Source organism: Macrobrachium nipponense, chromosome 1, assembly GCF_015104395.2.
Source record: "Macrobrachium nipponense isolate FS-2020 chromosome 1, ASM1510439v2, whole genome shotgun sequence".
Classification (NCBI taxonomy): domain Eukaryota; kingdom Metazoa; phylum Arthropoda; class Malacostraca; order Decapoda; family Palaemonidae; genus Macrobrachium; species Macrobrachium nipponense.
Genome location: NC_087200.1, coordinates 72,469,423 through 72,486,035, shown reverse-complemented (window position 1 = coordinate 72,486,035; position 16,613 = coordinate 72,469,423). Strand labels below are relative to the sequence as shown.

Sequence of the window (16,613 nt, the reverse complement as noted above, 5' to 3'; positions counted from 1 at the left end):
AAATGTCAATGAGAAATATAAGCGCTCAAAGTCATTGAATAGAAATATTCTTAACAGTACTTCACAAAGGTATTCAAAAGCTACTTTGGGCTGTGCTAGGGAAAGCTAAGACTAAAATACCCATAAAACTATACAAAGAAGGATACGGAATAGTTAACATCGCTTATAATGCACTCTGCGTGTGCTCAAACGGGACAACCAGCAGTGTTGCCAACTTTTATAATATCTAGATAATACCAGAATATGTAAAGGATAGCATTTAGTTGTTAAGACTTCCCTAGTTACTCAAAAGAGAATAATTAGATAAAGTCTCGAAAGAAAATCAATAACCTTCCCTCGGTATTTTGAGACGCATATAACAATTCTGAATTGATAACAGCATCCACATGACTGCCAACCCCAGACCACACAGAATGTCAGCGGGTCCACGAGTTGACATTTGCTAATGTCAGTAGTGTTCAAATTATGTTATCAAACGTCATATTATCAATCAGTGTCTATTTTTCGTATGATGAGAAGAAAATCTACGCATAACTGAAACGCTAGATTTATCAAGAGTGATGGATTCTGTACGAAATGCCATTGTGATAATTTATTAATTTTTTGTTAGCTTGTATTTCTCTACAGTTTTATTGTTTCCCAGCTTTGTGAAAACAGAAGTTGATGGCAGTGATTAAACAGAGGAAAAATTTAATCAGTATAATCTGGCACTGACTATGATTTACGGCAGACCGATGACATTCTGTTTACCACCAAAAGAAAAGCAGTGTCTTACAAATATTTATAAATGCCTAATCCTGCCAGTAAGCTTGGTGAGAGAATTAATGGTTACATTAAGAACAAAAACATATTATACTGTTTAAATGCCCATTTTTCCACAGACAATACGGGAAAGGTTCGAAAAATAATTCGGCGATAAATGAATAAGTCATTTCGAAAGTGGATCGTAGGGACATGCTAGTTAAATTATTTTTTTCCAGGAGATTATTTGGTAGGACATGTGAGGATAAATTTAAACGGACCATCACGAGGTAAAAACACAGCCTACATCATAATATTTTATATAGGCGCCTCACATGGTTGTGTCAAATAATATAAACTCATAGAGCCTCTCATGGCTGAGTCGTTAGAACGATGAATTTCGACGCTATAAAAGGCCAAGTCTAGCCTTATCACTATCTAGCCGGCATGATATAATTACATAAAACAAGGCATGATCCGACCTCCCGCTTACTCAAGGCGCGTGTTAAAATCTATGGTCAAATAGAGCGTTGTTTCATCAACAAAAATCAAATAGTATGCTATATTTTACTAGAAATAATTGTCCTGTCCCGTTTAACATACACATTATTTATTTTTTTACATTTTTATTCAAATAAATAAATCATAAATACCCTATTATACAATTCCCGTACCTTTAACTCAACGCGAAACGCCTTGAGACCTTTTTAGGCTTTTCCCCAGAGTTTTCCTATCCCTCCAACAAGAACAACAGCAGAAGGAACAACAGCAACAGCAAAGTACTTTGTAGCCTTACTCCCCGAGTAAGCTAAAATAGGGAAATAAACAAACAAGCAAACAAAGAAACAGGAAGGGCAGTCCTTGAACTCAAGCCGGCATAAGTTGGGGTTAATGAACCTTGTAACAAATCTTAGTGTTTGCTTCACGCAGCAGTGGGTTACAATGAGTTATGAAAGCGTTTGGAATAAGTGATCCCTAAACTTCGTTATTAGCACTTGTTTGAATTAACATGACGGCGCATTTCCATAAAGAAAATTCTTGACTCAATGGTGATTCGATACATGGTACTACAGTCAAGCCCCAAGAGCTTATTTATCGTATGCAATATTATCAACAAATGCAGGCGGGGTTGGGTACATACGTACATTCATTAATTGTTAACGTTTATCGGGAAGGAGAATCCTTATTATCTAATACAATCACCGAAGTGATTTGATGAGATCCACAAAAGCCCCATGACTTATAAATGTTATGTCTGTAGATATACGAAACACGAGAACTTTACACCAACCTAAGCTCGAACTGGTAATGGAAGGTTTCCATACTCAGACCTTTCTTCAAAATATTGAATGTTCAGAGGAAGAGGAAAATAAAGGATCAGAACGTAATATGTTCGTAAAATATCAACGAATACGAAAATAAGCCCTCAGACAAGTGCACAGGATGACAATCAAATCATTTGCAAAGGAAGGAAAAAAGGAATGTGTTGATAAATAAAGAATCAGACGAAGAGATGAATTATTTAGGATATATTTTGAGCCATGGCAAAAGGAAAAGAGAATGAAAGGTGAAAATTGTAAATGAATATGCAAAATAACTCTCCAAGTCTGATGGAACGAAATTTAGATTCGAAAAAATGACATCCAAATACATTCATAAAAAAGACGAGAGAGCTTTATCATTTATGAAAATTCTACGAGTCTACGAGAAAGAAGAAAGATATATATATATATATATATATATATATATATATATATATATATATATATATATATATATATATATTTAGTTTTCCACATCTTTTGTAGTGTGTCAGTGTATTTCTTCCTATTTTCCCTAAGTCTCATAAGTTTATCACTCTCTCTCTCTCTCGCCCTCTCTCTGTCTCTCTCTCTCTATCAATATATATATATATTATGTATAATCTAGATATAATATATATATATATATATATAATATATATGTATGTATCTATATATATATATATATAATATATATATTATATGGAATAGAGACGAGAGAGAGAGAGAGAGAGAGAGAGGTGTATAAAGTGATCTGAGAGTAAGGGAAAAAGACAAAGAAATATACTGGCACACCAAAACAAAATGTGAAAGACAAAATAAGAAAGCGGAAAAGAAATTTCCTCTTCTGCTGCGAGCAATATTAACTTACATAAACAGTTAGCAAGTGGTTACAAACGACCTTGAGGGATCCAGCGACCTGAATCCTGACAAGTTCCCCTGGACCCTCCTGGCAAAGAGCCTGGCAGCAAATTCCTGAGGTGTATGCTAGTATTGCACCAGCCCCGGTTTTTTAGTTGTTCTCCTAGGTATAAATTCATAAAATTCATAGTATTTTGGATGTTGAAAACATAATGAGATTATTTTCAAGAAAATTCTTTAGTTAATTTTTAAGATATGGCGTTCCGCATTTTTCAGAGAAGGTTCCATCCAACACTCGGTTGCAGTTCGGGAATATGCAGCCGAGCGAGCTGTGACGAAAGTATCACTGGGGAATGAATGGAGGGAGATAAGAATAAATCTTCACGTATCAAGACTCCTTCGGAAATGTATTGATTACGTTTCGAATTCTTGTTTCATGCTTAGATTGCATTTATTTATTGGACTGTGGAGGAATGTTTATGACTGCTGATTATATTTGTTAACTCCTGAATTCATCTGCGGGCGTGTCATTATGCTGTTCCTTTTATAGAATTCGTGTTACTGAAGAACGAGGAGACGTTAACATCGAAGGCTATTGCATTTGTGTAATTAGATTCAGATAGCAGCATTACGGAGTTGGAGAAAAGTCTTGATTTAGCCAATGTATTTTGTTCGTCTGTTCACAAGAAATTTCGAAACAACATCGATGGATTTAACCTAAGCTTTACAAAGGCACCGGAGCATATAGATTATGCTTGATTTTTATTTATTTATTTATTTTTTCATTTATTTATTTTATTTTTTTTTTTTTTTTTTTTGCTGTCTGGAATGTATGTACAAGGTCTCGGGGTTCATCCTGGTTTCAGTGAAATGACAAAGTGAAATGACAAATTCATAGTTGAGTTTCTTTTTTCTTGGGAATTTTAGATAATTAGTTCCCATTTTTTTCAGTCTATTACCAATGAGAAATTCAGTTTTTACATGCCATGGTTAGTCACTTAATGTTGCCAACAATTCATTATCTTACTTGTACTCTGATCAACTCCTACTGTTCGGAATGGTCTCTTTATAATCCAAAGACAATTTTCTATTCAGACATATTCTCTCCAATCACATTTATCATTACAAATTCCACAATCACTAGCCTTTTTTTGTCGTGTTTTACTTCCTGTATACTGTTTTCTCCCTTTTTCATTTAATGTTTATTTCTCCTTTACTTTCGTCCCCTTTACCTTATCACTCTCCTTACATATAAAAGCTGCACAATATTCTCTCTTCTTCCATACAAGTTCACCTGAAACAACTGTTTTTCCTTCACTAACTCTCTAATTTGATTATCTCATCACTTTTTGTTAATACTACTTCTTCCTGCTAAGTCTACATGCAAACTCTGCTTGCTGATTCAGTAACCCTAATTTATCCTTTCTTTTTTCATCCTCCGGTTGAACTCTTCCGACTTTGACGTCTTTCACCATCGCCCATTTTTCATCTATGTTCTCCTTTTTGCCATACCCATTTCTTTCTCATCCAATTCAGTTGTCATGATAGCAATTATAGCAACACTCTGAGACTTTACTCTGCAACTGGAACTACATGGTATTTTAAAATTTATTTAACCAAATAATAATCAGATATACCTCCAGCCTCACCTCATTTCAAAACTACAGATATCAATCGATAGTAGAAATATCTAATAAATTCATTTAGTTGAAAAAAGAATAGAACGCTTATTTCTTGGCTTTCGTTTTGCGCTATATTGGCCCCAGCTTCAAGTGCACCACAAACGAATCAATAAATTCATATTTAACTGCTGGAGTTGATTTTCTTGAAGTCGTTACCACTGGTAGTAATAGTGTTTGAAGTTAGAGAAATCAAAGATTACTTGGCTGTCGAAATTAGTGTACATGTAGCAGTTGGTATAGGGGATATATCTGGTAGAAATTACAATATAGGTTAAAGAAATCACGCTCTACTTACAAGGCAGACCCGTAGCTACTTTCGAACAGTACACATGCTGAAGAATGATGTATGAAGTACATCTTATTTCGAATGACAATCAAGTATTGGCGAAACTCGTTTTACGTGGGCTAGCATGTAATTGGGATATGAGTTAATGGTATTCTTTTCTCTGTACTGTGTCTATTAGTGTAATCCTTTGGAGGAAAATATGCACCATTATGTACTTTGGTTAATTTTTCAGATGATTGACTTTTCCTTTGATATTTTTTAAATTGGCAGTTGCATGACCATTATATATATATATATATATATATATATATATATATATACATATATATATATATATATATATATATATATATATATATATATATATATATATATATCTGTGTGTGTGTGTTTGTATGTGTGAGTGTGTGTGCGTGCATAACCTTCCGCTATTTCAGCAAGTCTTTATGGGAATGAAGCTGCAAGCCTCAAGCCCATTTATTGACCCCAGTAGACACATGCTCCCATTTACAGTGGGCAGGGCTGGAGGATACAATCTGGGAGTGATTCATGGATCTAGCAAACGTCAACCGAACGCTGCAGCACTAAGCAACGTCATTAGCCTTTTGCTGATTGCAATTGAACAGTCCTTAATTACCACACAGTGTCATTATCCTTTTTCCTAATCAGTGAAATGTCCTCTCTACATTAGGAAACCACCTGAGGTGCTCTCCCCAATAGCTAACGTACTGCTACTGAACCCATAATAATCATAATTATTATGCCACTGTATCAAGATGAGTCGTACCGTTACACTTATCAGGAAATGCATAATCCAATAAGCAACGGCAGATCTAGATCACACTCTATATAAGGATTAGGGATAACGCATCCCAAGTCATTGTCGTTTTGCCATCGTCGTCATCAACATGGGAATCAAGGTAAGGCGCAGATATGTTCCTGCTCTGGAATAGTTTCCTCACTCCTAGATTATATATCTGAGTTGCGTTGCCCAAGTATGTAAATTTCATTAGCTAATTATTCGAGCGCTCTAACGATTTCAAATTCTTGTTACATATATCACAATATCAACTTATGGTTTCTTATTTCTTTATTTTATAATATCTCAGTATTTTCATTAGATTACAAAATTGATGAATTGGAGTAATAAGTGATACATTCAAAATTTATTTTTCTTAAATATTTCTTCGTATTTTCTGCTTGCTTTAGCGACCACAATTATAATTACCGCGATTACATTTTACACTAAAAATAAAGTTATCCATAAACTGACTAAGTACACTGAGTTTAAAAGACTTATACTGTTGTACATGATATGTGTATGTAAATCAAATACATTTTATAGTAGCTAAATGAGATGTTTCAGGACATTTTAATATCCTTCTTATATATGAAAATATTTAAAAATATAAGCTAACAACTAGTATAAAAAAACATCAAGAAGTTAGAGCAACTACACTATTTTCCCAATCTAGGCTAACAAACAGTTCATATTTCACATTAAGTACATTGAGTTGAACAAATTGGTACAATGCAGTCAAACACTGCATCTGTCTTGTATTATATTCAAACTCACAAAAGGAAAACGTATCATTTTTACAGATATACGTACTCATCGTAACCCTACACGCGATTGCTGCTAACGGAAACGTTCCTAGCAGAACTTCACCTAAGCAAGCAACTCCGCTACCCTCGGAACCTCTAGTACTACACCTTGTACCATCTTCTCTGGCTCCACCACTGCCATTCAGGCAGTCAGAAGGCCAACCCCCACCTCTAAATCTCCACTCTTTTGGATCATCTTCATCTGCTTCAGAAGTTACTGGACCCCTAATTAAAAGTTTTGGTGCTGCTACCCCAAATTCTGCCACGTACTCCAGTCCTAGCTCTACGACACAAACTATTTTGCTGCCGCCTACTTTACAGCAGCCAGGTCCTATTAAATTCTCTCCCGTTTTTGCTGATGTGCAGAGTCCTGCTCAAAAAGAGAAACGGTTCTTAAGCCTAGGTAACACACTCATTCCATTACTGCAACCATTCAATTCAGGTCCAGGAGGACCACTCTCTCTGATTCATATTCCTATTCCTGCTTTAGTGCATCATCCAGGGAATCCCGTTTCGATATCATTTCCTACAACTGGCCTAACTAATTCGATTGTATCGGCTTTTGGTTCAAAATTTCCTTTCCTAGGAATAACGAGTAAAAAAGATGGTTTTCGCTCTTCTCATGACCAACCTTCTTTAGCTTTAACAAGTCCCTCAGGAGTATCCAGTTCTGCTCATTCCCCGATGTTTATGCCTCTTGCAGCACCAGTACCATCACCAACAAATAATGTAAGTTTAGTAAAACTGATCTTTTAGTCTGTTTGGGATAGATGTGTGTAGTGATAAAAACAAAACTAGAAAAAATCATCCGTTCCGTTACAGTTATATTCTCCAACCTGCGTTCAGTACACGAGTGCTTGCAGAGTTCAAGTCTTGATGCTAATTATTTTGCTAATCTAATTATTTATTTGACATCACCTTACAGATATTTCCGGAGCCTCATTATGATTTCGGTTACATAGTGAATGATGAACACTCAAGAAACAATTTCGCTCATCAAGAGACGCGAAGAGGTCAAGACACCTTAGGCTACTACGAGGTCTTACTACCCGACGGTCGTCTCCAGAGGGTGAGCTATTCAGTCGAAGGTGACGGCGGTTATGTGGCTCAGGTTGCTTATGAAAACGCTTAGTTTTGCTGAAGTTCAGCTCTTCGCCTTCTTCCCTAGTCATTCTGTGTCACTATGAAGTAACAGTGTATCATAATTCTCTGTATCTTTAAGTTCTTCATTTTTTAATTTTTGTTTGTTTGTTATTAATGAATGTGAGTTTTTTTTTATTGTTGAATACGTGTTTTTTTTCGTTATTTGTTATTGTTGAATAGATGTTTTTGTTAGTGTGTATGTTTAAACCAAATTGAATCTGATATAGTTTTCCTTTTTTGATTAACTATTATTTATTTTACACTTTTCTGAGGATTCATTTAAGTTTTCTCATTTACTAATATCTGGCTATGATATCAATGTTAATTATTATTTTTGTTTTAGAGGGAGCCCCTCTTCTAGGGCGGTGTTATTGGAAATAATTGCCGTTTCAGTGGCATTCAGCTAAGATAGTCTTCCCTACATCTCTCTACTGATGCCAGTGATAGAGGAGAAGCTGGCACAATGGTCCTTAAACTTTTTATTACCATGTCACCTCTAAGAGTTGGTCCTTCCTTCCACTTCCTCCTTGCATCTACGAGTAAAATTCACCCCCAGATTTAAAGGAAAATAAGTAAAAAAGAGAAAGAGAAGGGGTTTCGAGGGAGAGGGAGGGAGGTAAATGATTACAAAACATGGTAAACCCAGAGTCCAACTAGAGTAATAGACTATGGGAAACTAACGTTACAGGGTGATACTTTTGCATTTTTTCATAAATATCTGAATATTAGTTCCTCAGTCTTGTGAAGAGAATAACGAATATAATTAGAGAATTATTATTTTTTTCGCTAGGGGTCGCGACTCCCCTGGAAATTACTGACTATCCTGCACTATCCTGCTGAGGTAGCGGGATAGTGCATGCCGCTAGCGATTATATAAGTCAATTGTAGCAGATAAATATCCCTAAAAGTTTACAGCTAGATGAACAAGTGAAGAAAATATGCACAAGGAAAAACCTTATATAAAGTCTTCTGTAATGATAAGCTGTTAGTAATGAACTCCTATTAATGATTAATGGATAGAGTGCAAAAGGAGAGGATAAAAGATAAGAAATAGATATCTCTTAGGATGTTTTTAAAGGCATGGAATTGTCACCCTGTAAAAATTAATAACCTTACATCAACTAAATAAAAAAGTTATTGTTTCCTTAACAGATTAGTTTATCTACATATACATATAAATATACCACAACGCAAGCATATGATACACGCACACACACACTCATATATATATATATATATATTATATATATATATATATAGTATATATATATATAACTTAACCTCTAATCCAGAATGTATAAGCTGGTAAACATATTATCAGCAAATGTATTGATGATACAAATATAAACGATATAAAGGAGTGTTAATTCTGACAACTGACAGAACAAGGTAAAAGGATAAAGTGCATACTATTTCTAATCTTGACAGGGTTAGAAAAGGGAGATGAAGACTGCAAATATGAGACTGAAGTAGCTGTTCGTCGATTTTCCTCTTAGTAGTTATGTCTGAGGAAACCTGAAGGAATTGACGGAAAAACGGACAACTTTGAATAATTTGTTTACTTTGACATTTAATGAAGCGGGCGCTCAAGAGAATGGTCGTTGTCACTGTACCTGGAGAAAATACATAGTGAGGAGAATATGCACTGTATCGGAAAATAAACTAAAGACAGCTGAGTAAACACATTAATGTTATCCCAAGCTGTACATCACAAGGAATACGGCATGAAATTACTCAGGAATGTTAATGTAAAAATCTAACCAAAGCAAATTTTGTGCAGGTTAACATTCCTGTATGACATCATAGAGAAACAATACACCATCCAAATCATTTAACGTTCAGATACCTCTAGATAACATAACCACTGGTTTTCTCCCAGATGATTACGTAGTCACCTTCCACCTAATTACATTTATCATGCGATCCACGCCTTACTTCCGCATCTAGGTCGATTACTTATTTTGAGGACAGTGATGCTTTATAAATAAGGATAAGATTGCATGCGCTTTGACGAAATGAAAAACCAAATCATAAAAAGGCGTCTTTGAGGATTCGAATGGGAATTTAACTGTATGCGTCAGGGGAGCTTAAGTCAAACAGTTAAGAAAGTGAAATGCACAGTCGTTACAGGAAACAAATCTAAGCCAACAAAATGAACATTGGTGTAATTTGGCCGTAAGAGTGGTAAGGTGTTAACAGGAGGCTTAGCAATAGAGACAAAGGGTGACTAAAAAAGCTCTCTCAGTTGAAGATTGGCATAATGCCTTCAAGAGATGACTGCTAACGCAACTCGTAAGAGTCTGTTATCATAAGGTTTTATGTATAAGTATATATACTTCAGTAATTTGCCCTGGACATCTGAAATTGAAGCTGAATAATTGCTAATGAGCTATGAATTATATATGTTTGTACGTAATTACCACTGAAACTCAGCTTCCAATGAAATGCTCGCTCATTCGCTCATGTGGAACTCTGAGTATAAATGGTGCATATGAGTGCAACAGGAGCAAGATCTACCTTGCCAGTTTAAGAAAACACGTTTATTCAAATCTGGCAGTCCATAATATTGCTTGACATACCAATCAACTTACCGCCCGCAGTTCAGTACCTGAGCAAGAATACATTGTGTCAGAAGAATGCAGAAACCAACAAAATATTACTCGCAATTGAATAGGGATTTTTCTGCTAATCTTAACAGTCCTCTTTCAGGCAACAATTAAATCAAATTAGTAATTATCCCATATATTTCTAGAGTCTGAGATAAAAGGTACTTCTTGAAATTCAAAAAGTGGATTAACCGAAAGAGGATGGATGGAAAAAATTTACTGAAAAAAAGGAGTACATTCCACCGCTCTGAAGATTGAATGATTGATTGGGGTTTATTTGACGTCGTACAGATGGTCCCTGATCCCGAGTGAAACAGTGAAACACAAGGGAATATAACCACTCTTGGTATTGGTGAATAACCTGGACTGAAATGGATTGTGTTTATGAAACTAATGGAGTGAAATACGGTAGGTTTATTTTTGGCAATAATACACACATGAAGTATGTTTCGTGGTAATAGACACAGCAGTAAAATATTTGTGATTTAGATAAGGTCATTAGCCAGAGGTGGTAACAGGCACGAAAGGTGTATGCTAAAGTCCTTGGATATTAAAGGCTGAACAGATGTCTGATGCCAAGGTTTTGTCACAGACCAAAATAATCACTTTACTTTTGAGTGTATATGTTACTGCAATATAAGAATCACATAATATACAGTCCGATGAAAAATCAAAGACAATACAACCAATTTAATTTGACAGAGTTAAAGCAAGAGAAAAGCACCCAAACTTCCGGATTTGAAAGCTTATGTTCTGAACTCATGATAACAAGAGAAAAGTTCCACGTCTTGAATAGCCACTACCAAAAAGGTATTCTTGCCAGTTGCTGATATATTTGGTAGGGCCTGACTCTCCGAGGAATAAGAGAAAGGTGGGATCGTCGCATTTTCCGTTAGACATGACGTCGCTTTTCAGAATGCTAATATTTTGTGCGTATGTGTCGTTTGAAAGGTAAGTCAGTCAAGTGTTGATTGTGCCATTGTGTCACCAATTACCTCGTGAGTTACATTCATGTTCATAGAGCAATTTTTTAGTTTTACAATCATAAATTATCGCTACCATTTGTTGAACCATTAGATAAAACCAATCTATTCCTCTGTAGCTGAAAATGATCACGTTTACCCTCCATGATTAACGTTTGTGATCCGTACAGACCATCCAATACCATAGTTTTCAAAAGCCGGGGCTCCTTTCAGTTAATAAGATCTCTCTCGATCCCCTACAGAACCGATCAAAACCGGTTATGGTTATGCTGTCTTGAAGGAACTATTCTCCGTTATACGTTGTAATAAGAATACCATATTCATAAAGTCTAATTTAGAATGATAAGCAGATACGGAATGGTTAACATAGAATAATTATCCATATTGTTAGCAGGAAATGGTGTGAGAAATAAGTACATAAAACTGCTAATTTGGATTTTCAACTAGTTCTTAAATGTATAACATAAATTAGAATTTAATATTTTATCTTTTTACTAAATGAAAGATATATATATATATATATATATATATATATATATATATATATATATATATATATATATATATATATATATATATATATATATATATATATATATATATATATATATATTCAAATGTATAAACATAAAATATATTTTATCTTTTTACTAAATGAAAGGTATATACATATATATATACATACATATATATATATATATATATATATATATATATATATATATATATATATATATTTTATTTAGTAAAAGATAAAATATTTAATCTATGTTATACTTTAAGAAATAGTTGAAAATCCAAATTAGCAGTTTTATGTAGGTATTTCTCACACATTTCCTGCATCCTCAAATTCTATCCTATCACAGCCGACTAATAATATGGATAATTATTCTATGTTAACCATTCCGTATCTGCTTATCATTTTAAATTAGGCTTTAAGAATGTGGTATCTTATTACAAAGTATAGCGGAGAATAGTTCCTTCAAGAATAACCAAAACCGGTTTTGATCGGTTCAGTAGGGGAGCGAGAGAGGTCTTATTAACTGAAAGGAGCCCGGCTTTTGAAAACTATGGTAGTGGGATGGTCTGTACGGAAATGGTGTGAGAAATACTACATAAAACTACTAATTTCGATTTTCAAGTATTTGAAACATCTGAGGAATTGATTAAGAATCGATTTGTTTATTACAATTACGCAAACACATACGAGCTCCCATATATATATATATATATATATATATATATATATATACTATATATATATATATATATATATATATACATATATATATACAGAGTTGTGTTGTATTTCAAACAATGCTCGAGTTTTTATCTATCTATTTTTTATTTATTTATTTATTTATTATTTTCATTTATTTATTTTTTCATTTATTTTTTTTTTGAGTGAGGGTGTGCCCTCCAAATTTTTATATGACAAACAGGAAGATATTAGGGGAAAAATTCCGTCACATTTGTAGGTATGGAATGGAATGGAATATGGAGTTTGGTCCAAAGGTCAAGTACTGGGACCTATGAAGTCATTCAGCGCTGGAAAGGAAATTGAGAGTGGGTAGGTCTAAAAGGTGTAACAGGAGGAAAAGCTCGCAGTTGCACTAAGAAATGATAGTCAGGAAAGGGTACAAGCTAGATGGAAGAAAGATATTATGAATGGAGGTACAGTAAAAGGGATGGAAGTCGTTGTAGCTAGGGGCCGAAGGGATGCTGCAAAGAACATCTAGTAATGCCTACAGTACAACCCATGAGGTGCACTGTCGGCACTAACTCCTACGGGGTGGGGGCCTACATTTGTGCCATTTACAGTAGATCTCTGCACCCGCATAATTTCTTGTAGATGAAGGCAATAATAAATTGCCTTGGCCTTGAGAGGATACTTCCACTCTGGATGCTTTCTCATTCCTTCGTTTTTGTTTGTGCAATAAACGAATCGCTGATATCAAAGGCAGCCTCTCGCGCTTAAGCTGCAAATGAAAAAGAATGATGTAAATCAAAGCAGTACACTCTTAGTTGTTAGTCTTGACATGGTAGGAACAGGTCATTGACGAACGTTATTGGGACGTGATGCTTGTGAAAGTGTTCTTACAGATTCATGACGAGAAAGTGTTTTGGCAAATTGACTGAAGGAAATACCGGAGACTCATTCGTATACGACGGTTATCTTCATTATGGCGTCATGGCATCTATGCGGGTATCGGCCGAATGAAGTAAAGTCCGGCTTCAGTATAAAAGGGTGGCGCTGCCGAACTCTGACATTCATTTCTTCGCCGACGTCTCTCAGCATGGATCTTCTCAAGGTATTATAAATCACGCGGCTCTTTTCCTCGAGTATTTTTGTTGCTGTCGATCTGACGTTGAACTTTCGTGGAAGTTAGTTTTGATGAAAAGTGTTGTCTTTCGTAGCAGAAATATCGGCATTTGATCGTTTCGTTTTCTTTGTAAATGGAACTCTTTCCCTTTTACAAACGTTGTTATTTCTTTCAGTTTCCATACAACCAAGGCCACTTACTGTTTATCTTACTTAAACTTTCCAGGCATAGAGGACAATTTCTTTTTATTTCGTATTGTAAAGTACCTTTCCTCTTTCGTAAATTTTGAGTTATAAAACAAAAGGAAATTCAGCGAACATTTACTTTCTGAATATGCCTGGACCGAACACCTTGATTCATTTTGTAAAAATAAATAAATAAATGAATAAAATAAAAATAAAAATAAAAAAACTTTATGAACGAGCATTTTGATTTTTTAAATGAAATTCAACGTCCCACATTTCGAGAAATCAAGGTTTTACCAAGAATGTATTCTCATTAAATAATATTTGAAAATATGGTAGCGTCAATAAATTTGGCTTTAAACTAAGAACATTTTGCTAAACTTGGGCGTTTGACCTCTTCATTTCAGCAAATTGGGGCCGTTGTTCCTGATCATGGAACTAAAACGAGACCTTTGACTCCATATTTCTCCATGAATTAAGCATTTCCACAGTTAAGACACTTAATTGAGACTCCAACGTTTTACCTCGTTGGTGTGGATGAGGATGTTTTAGACGATCATAACAAATCTCACTGACGTAATATTGTAACAGGAAATGAGACATATCATCATTTTTAATTATCAGCATTTTGAATCTTCATAATTCTACCTCAGCGAAGTAGGAAACAATGGCGGACAGATTTTCATTAACTACATGGTAATAGGATGACAGCACTTGTCTACCATGGCAAGCGACTGAACAGATGGGATAAGACTGAAAGCAGTTGTCCAATGATGAGAATATGGCAAACTGACTTGGTACTCGTACTGTAGGAACCGTCTCGTTTTCATGTTATTCTTCAAAATCAAAAGTGCTCAGTTCTCATAATTTCTAGCCGATAAGTTGATTGATTTTCCTGGATTTGTCTAGCTCAGCAAGGTATGGGTTTTCGTAATCTGGGTAGTTTGATTTTAGATATTTAATATTCACTCTATCAGCTATGTTGTTTTAACTTCTCTTCATGTATTTAGAACATTATTTTAGTGATAGTGCGAGGAGAAAAACATAAGGAAGCTACTGCCTGAAATGTTATCAAGAGTTCCTAAACAAGTATCTTATACTTTTTTTTTAGTTATCCGTTTTTTTATATCCTTCCGCATTCACTGTAAAAAAAAAAAAAGTAGGACTGAAACATTAAGTTAATCATAATGAAGTAAAATATTAACGTTTTGACATATCCTAAAAATCTTGCGGCTCAATGTTTACAGTAAAGCAGCAATAATATATCATAAGACATCTTCAATTTAGGGGGAAATCAGCACATTTTTCAAAACAAAAATTAAAACATTTCACCTCCTGTAACTCTCCTGAACTCAATGATGGAATATTTGTTAACTTCACTAACACAGAGGTACCCTTTTCCTTTGAGGATGACAATGATGGTTCTAGAATAACTATGGTCCTAGGAGCAGATCCTGTATTTTTGGTAGGTAGCCTACTGAAAAATACTAATAATTATGTTGACTACTTATGTATCTCAGTATTAGTCATAGCAGTTACAGCACTCATTTTATTTTACAGGTCGTGGTTTTCAGCGCCTTCACAACTTTGGTGTGTTGTAAATCCCTGGGTCAATATCATTACACCACTCCAGCATCTGTTTCTTATAACACTCCCACTTCTTTCAGCTATCAGAGCTCCGGATCGCCGCTCTATTCTACCCCCTATTCCCAAGGTTTCATTCCTCCATCTCAGCAGTCTTTTAATTATAACCCCATTCAAGTGCATACATCCTCCCCTGTTCAAATTTATAGACCTACTCCTTCTCCGGTTTACACATCTACTCTTTCTCCAGCTTATTCATCTACTCTTTCTCCAGTCTATTCATCTACTCTTTCTCCAGCTTATTCATCTACTCTTTCTCCAGTTTATTCATCTACTCTTTCTCCAGCTTATTCATCTACTCTTTCTCCTGTTTTCACGTCTACTTCTGCCTATGGTACTCCAACCACTTCCTTCATAAATCAGCCAGGACAACTATATCTTACCCCTGATATACAGGTAAGCTCCCAGAAGCGATTTTTTAACAATCTGCGTGCCTTTGATTAACAGAATTCATAAATGTCTTCGTACAATATGGCACCTAAATATCAAATGTTTTAGCGAGAAAGTTGCTAGAGTCTTATACAAATCTTCCTCCTTTTCCTTCAGGGGCCAGCCCGATACAGCTATGGCTATTCTGTGCAAGATGACCTCACAGGAAATCAATCAGGCCACCAAGAGACTCGCGACGGAGACATTACACGAGGAAGCTACCACGTCAGGCTTCCTGATGGGCGTCTACAGAGGGTAAATTACTCAGTTCAGGGTGGATCAGGGTTCGTGGCTGATGTGACATACGAAGGAACAGCCCAATACCCCATTACTCAGCCACAAAGCCTATACCAGTCTCCCTTCAATCATTACAGGCCAACACATTACGGCTAGTGTCCAGGTTTTTTTTATGAAAGACAACAGAGGTCTCTTTGCTAGAACCAAGGGGCCTCCTGTATCAAAAATCAACTTTTCAAGTCCATGCTCTATGGTTCTTTGCTTTGGATAACCATGAAATAAAATGTAGCAAATAACAAAATGTGACGGTGTTTGCGAAATTCAACAATCCTTTTCCAAGTGGTAGATGGGTCCTTATGTAATTTACTACAAAATGAGATTTTAAGGTTTAGTACATTTGATAGCATTATATATATATATATATAATATATATATATATATATATATATATATATATATATATCGTATATATATACACACACAAGAGTAGATCAGTGCAGGGACAACTTGCCAGTATAATTCTAGAAACTAAATGGAGGACTCACGGCACTTATTATAACCAAGGGATTCAGATAACATTAGATCC

General features: G+C 35.1%; 2 protein-coding genes across 3 annotated transcripts; both read left to right on the top strand.

Moving 5' to 3' along the window:
• Positions 1–5,765: 5,765 nt before the first annotated feature.
• LOC135220208 (uncharacterized) lies at positions 5,766–9,394 on the top strand. Of its 2 annotated transcripts, XM_064257488.1 has the most exons (4): positions 5,766–5,791; positions 6,474–7,205; positions 7,402–7,545; positions 9,048–9,394. In XM_064257488.1, exons 1-4 carry the CDS (start codon positions 5,780–5,782, stop codon positions 9,051–9,053), a joined length of 894 nt encoding a protein of 297 aa, XP_064113558.1. In that variant the 5' UTR covers positions 5,766–5,779; the 3' UTR covers positions 9,054–9,394. The 2 variants fall into 2 exon arrangements, with proteins under 2 accessions (XP_064113558.1, XP_064113557.1); XM_064257487.1 differs by lacking the exon at positions 9,048–9,394 and having other exon boundaries at positions 7,402–8,768.
• Positions 9,395–13,441: 4,047 nt separating this feature from the next.
• LOC135220207 (cuticle protein 19.8-like) lies at positions 13,442–16,328 on the top strand. Its single transcript, XM_064257486.1, has 3 exons — positions 13,442–13,520; positions 15,278–15,757; positions 15,908–16,328. Exons 1-3 carry the CDS (start codon positions 13,506–13,508, stop codon positions 16,181–16,183), a joined length of 771 nt encoding a protein of 256 aa, XP_064113556.1. The 5' UTR covers positions 13,442–13,505; the 3' UTR covers positions 16,184–16,328.
• The last annotated feature ends 285 nt before the right edge of the window (positions 16,329–16,613 follow it).

What these genes read in the sequence shown, in the direction of transcription:
- LOC135220208 (XM_064257487.1), top strand. An exon ending in TACCATCACCAACAAATAAT is followed by an intron (nt 7,206 to 7,401) that starts GTAAGTTTAGTA and finishes ATCACCTTACAG; the next exon opens with ATATTTCCGGAGCCTCATTA.
- LOC135220207 (XM_064257486.1), top strand. An exon ending in ATCTTACCCCTGATATACAG is followed by an intron (nt 15,758 to 15,907) that starts GTAAGCTCCCAG and finishes CTTTTCCTTCAG; the next exon opens with GGGCCAGCCCGATACAGCTA.